The 19699-nt window shown below is 44.0% G+C and overlaps 1 protein-coding gene across 1 annotated transcript; it reads right to left on the minus strand.

Annotated features, from left to right (window-relative positions):
* Positions 1-790: 790 nt before the first annotated feature.
* Positions 791-17353, minus strand: LOC147327814 (uncharacterized). Its single transcript, XM_086297407.1, has 3 exons — positions 15860-17353; positions 2116-2208; positions 791-1108 (listed from the first exon to the last, which is right to left on the minus strand). Exons 1-3 carry the CDS (start codon positions 17351-17353, stop codon positions 791-793), a joined length of 1905 nt encoding a protein of 634 aa, XP_086153533.1.
* Between the last annotated feature and the right edge of the window lie 2346 nt (positions 17354-19699).

Consider the following 19699-nt stretch of genomic DNA (forward strand, 5'->3'; position numbering starts at 1 on the left):
GCGCCAAGCGACATAAGCATCAACCTTCTGACAATCAAACCTCCACCAGCCCAGGCCTCAAGAAGGCGGGCCCATGGGAGGGAACGCTGTGGGAGGGCCCAGAATCAGGCGACCCACACATGGGTCCACCCGTCTGGCCCCACTCCAGTGGTAGCCAGAGGGGATGGAAGCTTCTTCAACATCCACCTCACAATAATCAACCCCCACCAGCCCAGGCCTAACAGAGGCGGGGCCATGGGAGGGAATGATGTGGGAGGGCCCCAGTACCAGGGAAGCCAAACATGGGTACACCCGTCCGGACCCAACTCCAGTGGCAGCCGGAGGGGACAGAAGCTTCTTCAACATCCACCTCACGATAACCAACCTCCACCAGCCCAGGCCATGGGAGGGAATGATGTGGGAGGGCCCCAGTACCAGGGAAGCCAAACATGGGTACACCCGTCCGGACCCAACTCCAGTGGCAGCCGGAGGGGACAGAAGCTTCTTCAACATCCACCTCACGATAACCAACCTCCACCGGCCCAGGCCATAGGAGGGAACGCTGCAGCCATCATCCTCATATAGCCTGAGAGGCACAGGTTTGGGGCGGACCCCCTTGCCCAGCCCTTCTGCAGCTGTCATGTTAAGCTCCATCCCATAGAGGGAGCGACAAAATGGCCACCAGCAGAGCATAAGTAACCCTCACATCCCTGTAGGGTACGCCGCCCTGCCCAGGGAGGGCCTGAAGGGGCAACCAGGGACTGGAGGGGGGGCAAAGGCAACTACTCCCGCCATGCACGGCATCATCCAACTACGGGCAGGGGAACATAAACGCCAGGAGGCGGGGCACACACGGCCTGCAACCAGCCCAACCAGGCAGCAGTGGCACCTTAGGCAGTAGGCGCCGAGGCTGCGTGATAGCAACAACCTTGAGGTCCACCCGGCATGCTCCAATCAAGAGCTGAGGGGACCCATCTCGCCGAACACTGTACCCAGGGACCAGCAGGGGGCAGACCAGGGACAGGTTGGCAACACCAGAGGAGAGGATGGAAGCTTCTTCGACATCCGCCACCCGACAGTCAACCTCCACAAGCCCAGGCCTCACAGAGGCGGAGCCATGAGAGGGACGCTGTGGGAGGGGCCAGCAGTAAATCAGCAACAGGTGTGGGGGAGGACCCAGCCCATGGCCTGCCTAACTGGAGTCACAGCAGGGGCAGCCATGTTCCCCATAGGAGCGTGCTCTCTCATTTTTGGAGGCAGGAGAACGGAGAGGGGCGGGCCATTTAATGCTTTCAAAAACCAAGCACAATCTGCCTAGTTCGTGCTGGCAACAAGCAGTGCATGCAAGCATCAGCTACTTCAGCCAGCACAGCAATTTCTAGGCTGCTTTCATGTTAGTTATATATTTGCCCTTTTTCACCCAGGCACAGCCACACTGCTCGTGCCTATCGTAAAAAGGCAAAAATGTCATACACAGACATGTTTGGGACATGTGGGCTGCCATACTTCTGCTACCAAGCAAGGGGCCGGGGCCACACGCTAACCAGGAAGTGCTAACAGGTAGCCGGTGCTAGCCGCAACCTGAATTCTTTCACCTTTCACTGTTTATTAGCCCCTGCGTAACAGTGCTGACAGGTAAAAGCATATGCTTGGAACTCTGACACATTTCCCCAATGTAGCCGAGCTACGAGCGGAGCCCTGCTGGCCGCGTTAACCCGCGAGCTGCAGGCGACACACCAGACAGGCTAAACGGCTGAAATGCTACTCGCAGGCCGGCTAACGATTAGCTGGCACGAACCGTAGCATAATTCCCCACTGTTTATTCCCCACAGTGTTAAGCAGGCCAACAGCGAACGCTTGGAACGCTGAAGCCGTATCCCCTCTGTGTTAACGCACATAGCAGCCGAGCTGCACAGTGCCAAGGCGACAGCGTATGCTTGAACGCTGAAGCCGTGTCCCTGCTGTGTTTCCTCACTGCAGCCGAGCTACTCGCTAGCCGGCAGCCGCACAGCGTGGTCCGCACAGCGTGGTCCGACCAGCGCATAAGCCTGTTTTTTTTCGAGGCGATATGCCGGGGAAGGGGGACCAACCAAGGGGAAGCAAGGGCCAGCTAGGGGGAACAAAGCTAAGGGATACCAGGGGAATACCGGGGAACACCAGGGCATACAGGGGGAATACCGGGGCTACCAGGGGAGAGGCAGCGCCCACGGAGGATGCTGAAACACGCTCCTGATGGACGCACATTCATACAGCACTCTCAAGGCACTCACACACGCACACACATACACAACACAAGTGGAGATCAAACTATAACCGGTGTCACGTCCGCACAGCTGTTTTATATGTAAGCTGTGTGGCGTAGCCGGGCGTGCCGGAGTGTCTTAAAGAAATATCCACACGCCACGACCAATCGGGGTCGTACCCCGTACATATGGAATATGTAACGGTGTGGAGTGATAGTCTCGATATGCTAGAGAACGCTTAGTATCTTGCAGTTTCAAGATCCCTTCTTTCCAATTTAAACAAAAATGTATCATATATGACATGAATATTTGAATAATGAAATATTGATACTTAACATTTGGTTAGTGGTTTGGCAAAAAAAAGGCCATGTGAATATAAAAAACGTGCTTTAAACAGCTCGGATGTAAGTGGAACATGCCTCCTGCTTCTGTATATTTTTTATGTTGCTCTAAAATACAGATTCAGATTTTGTTTTCAAGAAACTGAAGAACACGAGCTCTTATTATGTGAGATGTTCCTCCTTGAAGGTATGTTTGCTGGCATAAGTCCAGCTCCCTTTCACCAGCTTTGTTCGTCTCTTCCAGTGTCTCTGAGGTGTGTGGGTGATTACCATTTAGTGCTATCAGTGTTTGCAAAGTATTTTGTTTGTTTGAGATGCTTGTCAGACTGTCAGATGTGTAAAATGTAATTTCTTTTTTGGGGGAATTTTAGGCGTTTACTTCATCTAGAAATGCTCATGTAAAACAACAAGTTAAAACTCATACTTCATCTCAAAAATAAGAAACATTTAGTTCTCTTCACAAAGAGAGATGAATCAGAAGATTATATGTGCAGCAATAGAAAACAATTTATTTTAAACATTTAAAAAAGTAACATTTAGGCATTTTGAGTGGCTAAATTCAAATTATTAAGCCATTTGTTAACAGTTGTGGAGGAGAGTTTACCCATTTATTGGCTATACCAGGTCTATTCAGGCATTATTGAAGTAACATCTCCTTTTGTTTGTAGAGCACAAAAGATGTTAGGATTTACTTTATGACGCAAGATATTTTTTCAGGGTAGGGTTTTGGTGTAGTTGGTATATTATGTTTCAATTCCCCCAAAAATAAGTTTTATCAGACAGGCAAACGCAATTTTTTTTTATCCAAAATGAATTACAGTCTTGTCAAGGCCTAGTTATTCTAAAACCCGGAAAATTAGTCTTACTATTTATTTTCTCTTAGTCTGAAAGTGACGGCCTTGTTTGGTCCAAGACCATCACAAACAACAGTACTTTGCAAAGGGAAAATTGCTATTTTATATTTGAAAAGTGTTAATCAATAATGTCTTGATGCATGCTCAATCATCCAGGTAAGTAGCTCCCCAAATGTTGATTCTATTCATCTGGACGATCCGTTTTCAGTGGGAGAAACGTTTCGTCACTAATCAAATCAAATCAAATCAAATCACTTTTATTGTCACATCATCATAATCATAATCAAAGTGACTTCTTCAGTCTCAGCTGACTGAAGGTTTCCCCAATCTTATAAACAGTACATTTACACAATGAAACTAGCTCCACTGAAGGAACGATGGGCTGGGAGGTCATTTCCTTGACCATTAATATGCAAATTCTTATAACCATTGATTAACAACCACTGATCAATGGCCATGAGTACCATTCGCAGTGAGTTGGGGAATGGCTGCAATCACAGCATTGTAAGATGGTGACAAATGTACCCTTAGGCCCCCTCATCGGTTCAGAGATGGTCTTTCCCTTTTCACGTAAATGGCCTCCTTGACTCTGCGCTCAAACCAGCGTTCCTCCCAGTCCAGGATGTATAGACTGCAGAGTCCTGGCCTGACGAGGTGGCTCGTCTGTGTTGTGACATCCGCTTCGCTAGAGGTTATTTTGTTTCCCTGATGTATAAATCCTGGCAATCAGCGTACACTATGTTACTCTGTGTCGGGGGACCTGATGCTCGAGGTGGACCAATTTTTGGCGTAGCTTGTTTTGGGCTTGAAAAGCCACAGAGACACAGTGTTTAGAATAAGTGTGTCTCAACTGTTTCGATACTCCTGACACATATGGGATCATTACGGGTTTTCGTTTAGTCAGCGGTTGTCCTTCTCTCCTGGATCTGTCAGGGCTCTGTGTGCAGGCGGATGGAGAGGAGGATCCAAATACGAGACTCGGACACTGAATACAACTCAAAACCTCAGCTTTATTGCTGGCACAAAAACAAAACATGAAGTGAACACTGAATACTGAGAACAGAACCACACAGGCATAATCTGATGGTACGACGCGACACTGAGCACAGGAAAACACAGGGTTAATATACACAGGAGGGAGACACAGCTGGGAGAGATTAGGGCTAACGAGACGGGGGAGCGAAGCTGGACACACTAACATAAGACACAATCCTTCAAAATAAAACAGGAAACAATAAACCACTAAACAAAGATGCAGACTGAGAGGCAGAATATAACACATCAATCTCAAACAATACATGAGACCACAATTCCTTAAACACGGATAACAATAACATGAAACTCTAATAATAATCATCATCATCACCACCAATACAAGCGCTACAAGAGAATAAGAAAACAATCCATAATAAAAAAACACACCAAAACATAACAACTCAAAATACTGGGTCAAACTGACCCAGAACCGTGACAGGATCGGCTGGAGCTTTCTTTATGTGCCTTCCCTGCTTTGACAAATGTCCAGCTCGGATAACCACATTTACTCAGGGCCTTCAATGATACTCATGGCCATTGATCAGTGGGCTTTGATCAGTGGTTGTTGATCAATGGTCATGAGAATTTGCATATTAATGGTCAAGGAAATGACCTGCCAGCCCATTGTTCATTGTTCCTTCAGTGGGCTGGTTTCAGTCATTATGCAAATGTACTGTTCATAAGATTGGAGAAACTTGCAGTCAGACGAGGCTGAAGAAGTCACTTGGATGAGTGATGAAACGTTTCCCCCACTGAAAACGCTACGTCCAAATGCACAGAATCAACATTTGGGGTGTTATTTAATAAATCTATTTTTTGCTGTAGTATGACACTCTTGTACTTAAATGTAGATGTTGTAGGAAAGTGCTCTGGGTTGCCTTTTCTTTTTTATCTTGGCTGTTTAGGTAAAGTGTCTAAGTGGCTTTTTTTTATTGTTTTTACTTTTAGCCATTAATTTGCCTATAATGCTGTTTCCTACATCAAATGACTTTGAAACATTGTCCTTTATTTTAAAAGTGTCACAAAGTATTTCACTGAACAGAAAAAATTACAACACAAATTACTCACATGCAAAATGTCAACATATAGCACAGCTGCTTGAGCTACCTATATTTATTCTGTTCCTTCTTATCTATTTTACTTTATCTGTAATTTAAATGTGGACATTGGAGCAAACAAAACAAAAAGTGGAGAAAAAACTAAAGATGAGGAGTGCTCACCTGCAGTGTGCACTCCTGTTTTATTTATGAAGGCTCTGCCAGGCACAATGGAGACAAATTACCTTTTAACAATGTGAAATAGAATTTTGTTTACAAGGCTACGCTTCTCCTTGCTTTTTCAAATGAGATTTTTCGCAGCCTCCTTATTTGTATCTCACAGCATTATCGTCTCAATCTTTCAAAACCAATCAGTCTCAAGAAAACAACAGAAAAAAGAAGGATGAATCGCTGCTTTTCATAAAACAAGCCATTAGGTGTATTTATGAATGCGCACCACATCAGCCACAGACATCCCCCTCCTTCACCCTCCCTCCAAACCACCCCTCAGTTAAGTCATTTTAGTGACATGTATTTAAAGCCCAGAAGGTTCTATAGCATGGTAGAGTACCCTCTTTGAAAAGCTGTACTTGGAGAGATTTGGAAAATGTTTACACTATCTGAAAAGAGACAGGCAGCAATGAGAGCACACTCAACTAAAACACAACCATATCAGTGCATCGCAGAGCTCGTGTGAACAACCATAAGCCTTGAATCCATTTCACAGATTATCAACATTTGATACTAAGGTTAACCAAGCAAAGCATTTAGTCTTTGTTTGATAAATATAACCAGGGATTTTGGCAGGCAAAATCAGCATCTGTTAAATCCGCTCGTTCTAGCTAACTTTATGTATTGGTCTTTTGTTTGAATTGTTTTCTTTTATTTCTTTTCCCACGAACAACTGTTCTTCTATATTTTCTTTATAGTTTTTTTTATTTTAATAGTTTTTTTTCTTAAGATTTATAACTGGCGAGGTTAAAACATATTATTTTAAAGTTACAATTGTTGCACACAGCTGTAACTTTACACACAACTCCACAGCACAGAGAAAAGAGAACAAATAGTCATTAGAACTTTTAACTGTAAAGAAATATGTAATTACAATAGCAAATTCACCATTACCACCTAACCTATACAAGCTACCAAAAAATGCTGCTACTACTTCAAATCCTTACCTAATGATACACCTCACTTGTTGGTAACTGAAGTGTAATTGTTTGAATGTTTTTCTTTCTAACTATGACCATAATATACTACTTACCTAATATCTATTTTGTGCCCCTCCCCCCTCCAAAAAAACAAAAACCCAAACAAGCAAAGAAAAAAAAACCCCTCCAACAAAAAAACATTGAAATAAGACACTAAAAATGCATATTTTCAAGATCTTGATCATTAGTAAAAACACAGAGAGACCACTGTAGGCTATCTCAAACAGGCTGATAGTGATGAGCTGATTTAAAATGGCAAATTGATTTGTTATTGTCAGTTTGCAGTACTCAGTTTACATGAACTGATTAATGTTTCATGCCATGCTGGGAAAAGGCACCACACGTTTCTGTTCATTAATTGCAATAGATTTTTAAGCCCTTGAATAAAGTAGACAATTGGTATTCTGATTGTGTGGGTTGCATTTAGTTCTGAGTCACTTCATGAACTATCGGATCTTGGCAGATTTGAAATCCCTTGAAAAAACGAAGTATGTGGTGGCTTTAGACATCCTGGAAAAAAAAGTGTGTAGCTTTCCCAGAAGTTTTTGCTCAATCACTTCCATAAAAATAGTAACAGTTTTGAAACTGGGCTTGTGTTTGGCACATATATATTTATTAGTATGTACACTTGAATCATCGTGATGGCTACCTCCTTTCCCTTTACAAGTGCTATATGGCTTGTCTTTTATTTAAGTGGTTCCTGCAGTTTTTAAATTAAATAATTTATTTTTTGTTCTGCTTATGTTTAGTATGTTACCATGTATTACTAGAATGGGCAGTGCTATTTCCTATTTAGCCATTGGCTCTTACATTTTTACACAAAAAAGGAAAGGGAACATAGCCCTACACACACACACACAACCTGACAAAAAATTGATTTTCTACAACGCAGCTGGCTTGTCAAAACAGGCAGCCATAACTACAGAAATGCTATCTTCAGACCAACCCACCTCGTTGCTTTGGTCTTTGTAGAAGGAATGAGTGCTGTTAAAATTTTACAACTGAGAGATGGAGCAATGTATTGTACATTTTTCATAATTTAACAAAAAGCTTCTTGATGATAGGTGTCCAGAAAAAATAGGCCAACATGTATTCCTCTGCTCTCTGTGTCTGTCAGCAAAGACGAGATACCATGTGGTTTCTTCAGCACCACACGCTAATGTGCTCACTGTAGTGCTTCCAAACCTGCTGTGCTGGATAGAATATCAAGATGGAAGAGGCGTAAACAGTGCCCCCTCCTCCTCCGCCCACAAGCAATAGAATAGTGCTGATGGACAAAATAAAAAATAGAAAAACATGGCTTTCTTTTAGCCTGGTTTGAGTCAGCAGGGACAAGAGGTGACAGAGGTAAATTGGGGTCATCAAATACAAAAGAGAATATAGCATTTTGCTTTGAGTGATTGATATGTTGTTGACCAAGTGATAACTCTAAAATTCCCCCTCTCTCATGTTTTTTCTCTCAAAGCCCTGATTGAACTGGTACAACTCCAAGAAGGATCTGTGGCAGTTATTCCTTACTGAATGCCAAGGCACCCTACAATATCAATGGAATTTGGCTCTAATATGGCAACAGTTATTTATAGGTACCATCTGGAGCAGGGACATTAGAGAATCTGTTTATATTTAACCATGCCAGCAGACATGACTGATCATTAAGCTGATATGGAGTAAAATTAAAAAGTTTAGTTGCTTTTGTAGAATCCTTTTTAGGAAACATAGTGACTAAAGATGGCCAGTGAAGGAAATGTAGATGTAAAACTCTAAGCATAAGAAGCAAAGTTGCCCATGAGACAATCCAGCCCAAAACAGCAGGCTGCAAAATGTTAGCAGGTAGCGCATACATGGAACACTGTAACCAAGTAGCTGGCATAGCATGCAGGAACATCTGTGTTGAATGCAACCTGGAAGTCCCAAGGTCAAAATAGGATTCGCCCCATAGGGTGGTCAAGAAAGGCCGAGCTAAGATTCCAGACACAGATGGGCAAACTGGTGATGGCTAACCAGCCAGACATAACACGGTGGGCAAGCAGAGGAAGATGGCCGTACTGATAGATGTAGCAATACTAATTGTTCTTTCATCCTTGAGAAATACCAAGGGCTGAGAGAGATTGGAGTGCTCAGGGAAGTGTGCCCAAACTGGGCGAGTGACTCCAGCAGATCCCAGAAACAACATCCGAGATCTCTGTCCAGAAGAGCGCAGTACTGGGAACAGCAAAGATACTGCGCAGAACCCTCAAGCTCCATGCCATTTCAAACTTATTTTGGATGCCATGTCAATGCAACTTAATCTTTTCAGGTTTCATTTTGGTACTTCAAATGGCACATGAGGAGGTTATGGTTAGAGTCAGCATTGAAGTTTCCAAGGCATGAAATAAAGCAAAAAGCAATAATAATAATAAAAACATCTAAAATGACTTGGTGTGTTAGTCATACATAATTTTATGAAACCAGGCCCTACGGCTAGCTGGATGACTCTTTTAGAGGGCATTTACAACATACAAGACGAGGTCAGTCTGATAACTCGAAAATGGTATTCACATCACAGCTCACTGCAGTCTGGTTGGGAGAAAGGAAAGAGGCTAAGTGAAGCTGGCAAAAGCAGACGCCAGTTTAAAGTATACACTTTACAGTCTCCAGTCCAGTTACTAGCTGCTGCCTGCAATGCAGTACACTGAACGCCCCCCCCACAAAAAAAAAAACTAAAAAAAAAACTACAACACTGAACAGGTGAAGAGCATCAGTTGGAGACCAAGACCACTGACATATTCAAATCTAAATAATACAATTTGAAACTAAAAATACCCCAATTCAGATCAAGCACGTCACTGCTAACAATCTTGTTACTGGCTTGGAAACAATGGCATGGCAAGTAACTTGTTGTTTCCAGTATGGAGCTTTTGGGGTGCAGGTCGTAAGTTTGTGAAAATGGGCGTGTGAAATGCTGAATAGAAAGGTATCAGTTATATACAGTGGCCCCTAGAGACAAAGCACGTACAAACTCCAAAACACTTGCAAACTCCAAAACACTTGCAAATTCCAAAACACAACGGAAGTGCTCCAGGACGCTAGGGACAGTGTTGAGCTCGATTTGCAAAACAAACATTTATTTTTAGCTCCATTCTGCTGCTGATACATACTTTAGGTTTCTGAATATTAAACTTGTTGCTGCCTTTCATAGTGTGTAACCTGAAGGCCCTGAGTACTTTCTCCCACACTGAAAACACTGGAATGATAAAATTATTTGAACATTACCTAATGCGATTGATTCAGGACACACAATTAGTTATTTTAAACTTTCCTAGCAGTCCTTCACAAACAGGGAACAGTCTGTCTATTCTCTCCATCTGTCAGCTGCTACTGGCTCTTCCTCCTCCTCTTCCTCACACACTGCTGAGTTTGTCCTGGTGGATCATCAGGGGTGCAAAGCCTCACAGATGATGTGCAGCAGTGGGTCCCTCAGTCTGTCCTCACTCTGGACACTTGCAGTTGTCACACATGGAAATCAAATGTGTGATAAGCTGCAGGATTCAAACACAAGTGTGACTTATAAACACATGTTCATACTTTTATTACACAATCAGAGAGAAAGAAACAGAGAGAGAGTGCAGGACAGACAGACAGGTTACAGTCTCAGGTGTAGACACTGCTACAAAACAGTACAAAAGAAGGAGGATTTAGTGTTTGTGTTATTACGAAACAAGAAGAGTTCCCAGATGGTACAGTGGACACATGTGTGACTCCTGTGATTAAAGCATCTTTCTTTCAGCTTAACGAGTGAACCGTCAGCTCGTTCAAACACACGTTAAAGTCCGTTTGGCTCGACACCACCGAACAGAGGCAGCAATATAACATAACTAACATTAACAGTGCAGTGAATCCTGCTTGTGCCGTGATATTCAGGACTGCAAACCGAGCAGCATCACTGACTTTCAGCTTGTTGTGTTTGTGGATATATGACTGACTTTAATTATGCATAAAATCATCACATTCTCTGTAAGATTAAAGTCAACTACTGAACGGAGTATATTTTGAAGTAAAGGCTTTAAAACCAAGTTAGTACAAACATCGCTAATGTCACTTAACTTTCCCGACATTTGGCCAACAGTAATGTTTTAATGTTCTTCATTATAAAAACATTTGCGCATAAATAAGTGACATAATATTCAGTACTTACTTCTGAAAGTTTACTCTTCGGCGGCTCCGCTTCCGCCGTTTTTTTCGGCAAAATTATCCACACCACTGCCGCGCTATGAAGTCTGGGATATGTTGGGCCATGAAGGCTACACCGACCGGTGATTTCACTGTCTTTCCAGCATGCACACAAACATTTTTTACAGGGACAGGTAGCATGCAGCGCCAGCATTTCAATCTGCTCTGCTTCTCAACCTCTGTGCACCTTTGCCTTGTTCGCTATGCTGCAGTTACTTAGTGGGAGGGAATGGAAACAAGGCACACTTCCCTCCTCTCAACCACCAAAGAGTGCAGTGAGTTTTTATTTTGTCTTTCTTCAGCCTGTGTCTTTATCCTACCCTCTAGTACTGCATAAACAGATAAATGACTATATAAGAGATCAATTCAGCAACTTCTAAAAGACAGCTGCCAGTGGGGTTTGAAAACAAAGCATGAAACATTACTTTTCAATCTGCTTTAACAGCAAAGTTTCTCTATTTCTCACCCATTCTATACTTTTATAAAGAGGATGAATACTTGCTTTTCACACTATATAGTATATCAAGAATTTAATCCCGGGTCAGTCCACTAACAAGACTAAAATGACAATTGAAATAAAAGTTTCTAAAGTGCCTGTGAAAATGTTATATATTGTGTTTTGATGGACATTCACCCTTTCTGTTCAAATGGAAGTCCATTGTTTTATATAAATATATTCTTCCTTTAATTCAGCATATGTGGGTCAAGTCCATGAAGATAAATTAAAGTTAGATTTAAAAATCTACTTGTTTTCAGACAGTAGCACATGGTGTTGAGATTGCATTTCAGACACTTCCTCTCCACGTGGACTTTTTGTCTGCATGTGGCTACAAAGCCCATTTAAACACGACAACAAAAGCTACTTTCAGCTGCTCCCTTGTCTCACCACCGACCACAGCAGGTGGTTTCACATGTTTTGATTTGGCAAGAGTTTTATACTGGATGCCCATCCTGATTCAAACCTCAAGGAGGATTTGTGTCTATGGCTAGAATCAAACCAGCAACCTTTTGCTTGCCAATAATATGTGTTAACCACTATATTATGGAGCCTCCTATTTAAATACGACTACAAACAGACTAAAAACAATTTAGAAGATACCAGAAAGCTTGTCCCTTAGATTTCAGTTTTTGCATATCCATATAAAGACATCTTGGACATATCATAAACTGGGTGATAACTAGGTGGAACTCTAAATTTAAGTTTAGGGTCTCATGCCGTGAAAAGTTCAATCAGCCAACTTTTTTTTCGTTGTTTTAAGTGAATTGTGGCTCAGTTTATATTTTCCTTGAGAATTGGTGATGCAAATGTAATACAAACTCCCCAATGTGCTATTTTTCACTTAAAAGATAGCACTGTAACAAAGAAGCTCCACATGGCAAAATCAAACGGAGTTTTTAGTGTATCAAATAACAAGTTAACATCTGGGGTCCATATTGTCTCTGTTAAATCAGCTTATAGATTTTCATCCACAGCCCATCAACTGGTGAGCCACCATGAAAAAGGAAAAAACATAATAATCTCATGCTTCTGTAGTGGCGTGTGTCTTCAAAGTCATCTGAGGTGAACTCTCCAGTGAGCGTGAGCTGGACAAGGTATTTGGGTCTGTAATATTGCTTAAGTGATACTTTGTGAGGCAGATACTAGCTTTGTGCACCATCACACCTGCCCCTTCATGCCTAATGGCAGAAGGCACAGCTGTAGATACCAATTGCTCACCAAGACAGAACAGCTGAAACCAAAACTATTGCATTTGGACTCATTAGGCCAAAGCAGTTGTCTTCTTCTCATTGGGCTCCCATGCAACTGTTCAGCCATGGAGGCCTGATTTACATAGTGTCCATGAACATTTGATGTGATGACTTATACTCTGGAAAGAATTGAAGTGGGCTCTGATCTCACTGATCTTTGGTCATTTCGGAGGTTGGTAACTCTAATGTGCTTTCCTCTGCAGCAGAAGTAACACTGTAGCTCAGGGGTGGCCAACTCCAGTCCTTGAGAGCTACAGTCCTGCAGTTTTCAGACGCGTCCTTATTCCGACACACCTGAATCAAATGAATGGCTTGCTGTCAGGCCTTTGCCAAACTTGATGGCATGCTGAAGAAGTAATCCAACCATTTGATTAATCTGTGTTGGAGTAGGGATGCATCTAAAAGCTGCAGGACAGTAGCTCGCGAGGACTGGAGTTGGACACCTCTGCTTTAGTTTTTCTCTGGCGGTCGTGAGAGTTTCATCGCAGTGTTTGATTCAAGTTTCAGTTGACACATCAAGATGTGTCAACTGAAACCATAGTAAACGATATATCGTTTACTATGCAAAAGTCTTTAGCCCCCCCCCCCTCGTTTCTTCTTATTTCACTTCCAAGGACCCAGACTTTATCATTTTAAAAAAATGTTTTGAGCAATAGTTCTCCAGTATTTCTGAAGTTCTTTTGAAGTTTTCTTTGAACAGTCATAAGATTGTTTTTTGTTGTTTGCTTGTTAAACCACATAACACTGACCAATAAATCGTTTAACCATAAAACAGACATCAACCAGTATTCTGTCTGCACATAACAGGCAACTTAGCAAAGTTAGCCTGATACAAAAACACATAATTTGTCCCCATTCTTTAGTTGAATACACAAAAAAATGCTAAAGATAACAGAGTTTGACAGTTGTTGGTATTTATGCACCAACAAGGTAATCCCCAAAGAGCTATTAGCCAAAAATGACATATCTCAGCATGGTGTGTTCTTAAAAGATGTGAGAAAATTAGACAACTGGAAGCCAAAGGAAGAAAAACTATCCACAGCAGATAAACTGTATCTGAAAGTCAAATCCATAGAAAATAGGGGAAAATCAAGCAAAGACCTGATACAGGACCTGAGAGATGCATTTGGCATTTTCAGGTGATCCATCTGTTTGCTAAAACGTAACCATACATGGTCTCTGAGGTATGACACATTTGCATTGAGAAATGCAACTCAACGTTGAAGCAGTTTGGCATCATCCTGACAGAGAATTGAACATAAGGAAGCCAAGATCCAAAGAAGAGCTTTGAATGGCCTTTAAGGAGCCCAAAGAACTATTCCTGATGAATACATAAAAAAAAACAAAAAAAAAAAAAACCAAAGGTTGCCTAAGAGAGTTCAGGCTAATGATGACCAAATACTGACTTCCAAACTTGGATTTCCCATTTGAAATAAGGTATGAATAAAAACTTTGGTATTGCACTGTATTTTTTTTTCTAATGATTCTTGTTCTTATACAAATTACCTGTCTGCCATCAAACCTTTCAACAAATTTTGTCACGGTCTGGCTAGGGCCGACCGTATGTTGCAGGGAAGGACTCAAGCGCAGACCGAAATGAGATATGAATAACAAAACAAGCCGTTTATTAAGGCAAGAAACGAGGGTACAAAATAATAGGGAATCGATGAAAACTAAACAATGACCTAAACTGGGTGAACTAAAACGAAACATACAAAACTCTAAACATAACGAACTGACAGGGATACCTGGAGCGGAGACATAGGAACAACGGAGCAGTACAACGGACGACCTGACCAAGAATGACTGAGAGCACACAGACTAAATGGACACAGGAGGATAATGAGGGAAGTGGCAACACATGGGGACCCAGCTGACACATGAACATAATTATGTCACAGGGGGAGAGTGACTGAACATGATGAACACAGACACGCCAGACCTCTTCACAATAAAACAGGAAACAGTGAGATATAGACATGACAACCTGAACTTGACAACATAAGCCACAGACATGAAATACATGAAAAGCAGGGGAGACTTAACATAGTGGGAACACGAGGGGTAAATAACTAGAAACACCTAGGCATGATAGACTTAACATAGTGGGAACACGAGGGATAAAAAACAACTAGGCATGATAACGATGAACTTAGGAAACCTGAAGGCTACATAAACTAAACACAAAACACTGGGTCAGCAGACCCAGGATCATGACAGAGCCCCCCCTTCAAGGGCGGATTCCAGACGCCCAAAACCCCGAAAAGACAAAACCAAAGGGCAACCCACCAAGGGCGGGCGGCGGGGGCCCAGGACGGAGGGCCAGAAACAAGGCCACAAAACGTCCATCAAGAGCACAGGAAACAGTTCGCAACTTCTCAGGGGGCCGGCCCGGCGGCAGACGGCACAGGAGAACAATAGTCAAACAGTTCCGGGGGCCGGCCGTGCGGGCGGCAATGGCGGTGACACAGGTGACGGCGATCCGGGGGCCGACCGTGCAGAAGGCAGCGGCGGCGCTCCAGTGTCAAGCGTACCGGCCGAGGCCCGGAGGGCACAGGACCAGACGAGGCAAGACCAGACGGACCAGGCGAGGCAGGACCAGGCGAAGCACAGGCAGAAGCTGGACCAGGCGAGGATGAAGACTCTGATGAAGCTGGACCAGGCGAAGCACAGGCAGAAGCAGGACCAGGCGAAGCACAGGCAGAAGCAGAGGCTGCACCAGGCGTGGCAGGACCAGGCGAAGCACAGGCAGAAGCTGGACCAGGCGAGGATGAAGACTCTGATGAAGCTGGACCAGGCGAAGCACAGGCAGACGCAGGACCAGGCGAAGCACAGGCAGACGCAGGACCAGGCGAAGCACAGGCAGACGCAGGACCAGGCGAAGCACAGGCAGACGCAGAGGCCGGACCAGGCGTAGCAGAAGCAGAAGCCGAGGCTGAGGCCGGACCAGGCAATGGCGGGGCCGGACCAGGCGAGGCAGAAGCGGAGGCCGGACCAGGCGTGGCAGAGGCGGCGGCCGGACCAGACGAGGATGAAGACTCGGATGAAGCTGGACCAGGTGAGGACGAGGCGGCCGCAGGCGGCGGCCGGACCAGACGAGGATGAAGACTCGGATGAAGCTGGACCAGGCGAGGACGAGGCGGCCGCAGGTGGCGGCTGGACAGGCTCCTCGGGCCCTCCAGCGGAGACAGGAGGCTGAACGGGCCCCTCGGACCCTCCAGCGGAGACAGGAGGCTGAACGGGCCCCTCGGACCCCCCAGCGGAGACAGGAGGCTGAACGGGCCCCTCGGACCCCCCAGCGGAGACAGGAGGCTGAACGGGCCCCTCGGACCCTCCAGCTGACGAGGCATGACCAGCAGGTGTAGAGACCACCGGCTGGACAGAAGGCTGAGCAGGTGATGGAGCAAATGACTGAGCTGCACAGTAGGTTAAAGGCTGGGCTAACGGAAGCACAGGAATGTAAGCTACGGACTGGGCTGCTAACAGAGCTAACGACTGAGCTAATGACTGAAAGGCATGCAGTAGCGATGGCGGTGTGGATTGCAGACCGAATTCTCCTGAGCCCTCAGTAGAGACAGGGACGGGTTCAGGAGCATGCCGGACACTAGCCACTCCCACCCGAGGAGTAGGTACGGGTGTGGAGACGGGCTGCATCCTGGCTGCCCTCACCCTGGGGACCGGAACAGGTACCGGCAACGGCTGGGCAACTGCCCTTCCCACCCGAGGAGCAGGTACGGGTGCAGAAAGGGTCAGAGCCTCAGCCGGCCTGAAAACCAGAGCGGGAGCCAACTGGGCCTCAGTCTCCCCCACCCGAGGAACAGACACGGGTGCGGAGGTACGCTGGGCCCGAGCTGCCCCGGGGGGAGAAACACGAGCAGGAACGGGAGTAGGCTCAGAAAAAACAGTCGTAGAAACGGCAGGCTCAGGGTCAACACATACAGGGTCGACAAAAATGGATCTATCAAAAATGAACCCGCCGTCCACTTCATGCTTAGCAGTCTTAGCATTTGCAGTCCTAGGTTTAACAGCTTTCGAAATCCGTGGGTTAGTGGTAGCAAAGCGGGTTGACTCGGGTATAACTGAAACGGCCCTGACAGAACCTGAACAGACGGAAGCGGAACCGAGTGTGTTTGTCCTGGTAGCGTAATTAACAGTCTTTCCTTTAACCGTATGTGCACGCTTAGGCGAGCGGGAATTGTCTTTCATCCCTCCCTGTGTAGAGGGGGTAAAACAAAACGGATCCTCCCAGTCCACGTCGTCATCCATAAGGGAAATTTCCCATGGATCGGAAGTGAGCTGATTGTTGTTAGCATCAGACAGGACGTGAGGGTAATAGTCATTGTTACTCACCACCGTGAGCTCGGCATTGTCCAGTTTATGGCGACGGGCGCGCTGCTTCCTTCGAGCGGAGGAAGCCGGCGGAGCGAGCGACTGAGCCCCCGGCGCACAACACGGCGACAACGAGGCTGGAGCGTGAGCGCCTGTAGCCACGCGAAAAACTCCCACTTGAAGCAGACGAGGCTTGGAAACAGGCGGGGACTTACGGCAGCTCTTGGGACCTCCGTGAGCCAGCCGAGTCCCGTGGAAAATCCGCTCATAGTCGGGGGCGCGCCACGGCTTCCAGCGGAGCTCCTCCTCCAGCTGGGCGAAGGCTGCCTCCCGACGCTCGTAAAGCTCGCGGTCTGCTGAGTCCATCTTGGTCAGGTCGTACTGTCACGGTCTGGCTAGGGCCGACCGTATGTTGCAGGGAAGGACTCAAGCGCAGACCGAAATGAGATATGAATAACAAAACAAGCCGTTTATTAAGGCAAGAAACGAGGGTACAAAATAATAGGGAATCGATGAAAACTAAACAATGACCTAAACTGGGTGAACTAAAATGAAACATACAAAACTCTAAACATAACGAACTGACAGGGATACCTGGAGCGGAGACATAGGAACAACGGAGCAGTACAACGGACGACCTGACCAAGAATGACTGAGAGCACACAGACTAAATGGACACAGGAGGATAATGAGGGAAGTGGCAACACATGGGGACCCAGCTGACACATGAACATAATTACGTCACAGGGGGAGAGTAACTGAACATGATGAACACAGACACGCCAGACCTCTTCACAATAAAACAGGAAACACAGTGAGATATAGACATGACAACCTGAACTTGACAACATAAGCCACAGACATGAAATACATGAAAAACAGGAGAGACTTAACATAGTGGGAACACGAGGGGTAAATAACTAGAAACACCTAGGCATGATAGACTTAACATAGTGGGAACACGAGGGGTAAAAAACAACTAGGCATGATAACGATGAACTTAGGAAACCTGAAGGCTACATAAACTAAACACAAAACGCTGGGTCAGCAGACCCAGGATCATGACAAATTTGTGTTAAATGGAAACCACTGTAGGTAAGTACTTCAAGAAGTCTCCCATATCTCTCTGGCAGTTTGGTCCACAAAAGAAGGGGCGATGTTTGGGGCCATTATTGCTAAAGTAAAAGTAAAATCGTATTTATATAGCATCTACCAACATAAATATTAAAAAAGACAATACATAAAAACATAAAGACAAAAAGTTACCTGAAAGCTACACAGAGTACCAATCATTGTCTCACTGAATCTCTTTTTTAAGAGAAAACATTTCAAAATCTTTTCTCATATATTATTTTAAAAACTTCTCACAAAGTAACTTATTATTTTTGCATCACAAACACTTTTATACACCTGCCAACCATTCATTTCAGCTTTATTTAGTTTGCATTTTATTTTTATTATTGTTTTCATCTTTCTTGTAAAATCTGTGTTACTTTTTTTGAAATTTCTATGCTTGGTACTTTTAAAAGAACCTTGTGGCTATTGAAAGAAAAGAGCTCTATGAATAAAATTTTCTTTGTTGTTTATCTTTAGAAAAAAGGTATATTTTTACCTTTTATTACATTACTGTTGTGCTTCTCAATAAAAGATTGCTACAATCAAATATCCGTGATCTTGAACATTGTTGTCATTTCTTGCCAATTCAACCCATCTAGAGGACATCCAACACCTCAGCCATTTTTCTTTTACATAATTACACAGTTTCAGCTGAAAATTGAATTCAGTATTCAGCTTCATTTTAGAAATATCGAAAAAAAAGTAAGTATGCATGGTATTATTCTATTGTATATATTTTTTTTTATTAATTTTGAAAGCAGACTGTCAACAGTAGTTTGGGATTGAGGGCAAATCCGAACCAAGGAACAATAATTTTTCAGATGTATGCAAGAGAATAGGTATGTATTTTATGAAATAAAATGACATTTTCTGCTTTCCACCAGTAGTTTTTAGCCTTCCATCTGCCATTTGGCCTTTCACCTCTCACAGTTCCATGTTGTAGATGCCTTGTCTAATCCTCCTTGATCCAATTATATTAATTAGCCTCATACATGCAAATAGGTTATAAAGTTGTAAAAGCCCTGCACACCCTGCTTCCCTTGCACACCACTATAAGCCTGTCATGTTACTCCTGACTTAAAAAAAAGAAGAAGCTTGCACTGAATCTGGTGTATTTGTTATTGATTGCAATGCATTACTGTAAGGCCACTGTGAGGCTACGTACCTTTTTCGTATAGTTATTGATTACGCTGCTTTTATAAGTCACATATTTGCCTCTTCTTATGGATGATCTATGCTGGATTAGAGTTTGGTGTTGAGTTTTGTGAGGAAATTAAGGAACACAAATTCATTAAATGGATGTTTTGCAAACAAAATCTTTCATGTATTTAATTATTAAGTAAACTCAAAGGTAATTCAAGAATAACCATGCAGTTGATTCAAAACTCAAGCTAAACATCTTTTCAGGTTTAAAGTGGACTCTAAATCAATAGATCACAAGTAGGTGACATTCAACCTTGAAAAATAATGGTAGCTTAGAGGAGAGAGATTAATGGAAAAGCTCTTCCCTGCAATGGCCTTGCCTTCTCATAGCTTAAAAGGAGTAAAAAGTTGTTGTTTTTTGCTAGTGGACAGCTATAGTAACCAGTGTGGCTT

Source organism: Aulonocara sp. 'chitande type north' Nkhata Bay, linkage group LG6 (genome assembly GCF_057382095.1).
Source record: "Aulonocara sp. 'chitande type north' Nkhata Bay isolate Kocher_YH1m ecotype deep benthic linkage group LG6, A_spYH_male_GT1.1, whole genome shotgun sequence".
Classification (NCBI taxonomy): domain Eukaryota; kingdom Metazoa; phylum Chordata; class Actinopteri; order Cichliformes; family Cichlidae; genus Aulonocara; species Aulonocara sp. 'chitande type north' Nkhata Bay.

Coding starts and splice junctions, on each gene's coding strand:
- LOC147327814 (XM_086297407.1), bottom strand. CDS start 17,353: ATGGACTCAGCAGACCGCGAGCTTTACGAGCGTCGGGAGGCAGCCTTC. Junction 2,209..15,859: donor CTGGAGGGTCCGAGGGGCCC/GTTCAGCCTCCT, acceptor TGCGTCCATCAG/GAGCGTGTTTCAGCATCCTC. Junction 1,109..2,115: donor TGTTCCCCGGTATTCCCCTG/GTATCCCTTAGC, acceptor CCCCTCCCACAG/CGTCCCTCTCATGGCTCCGC.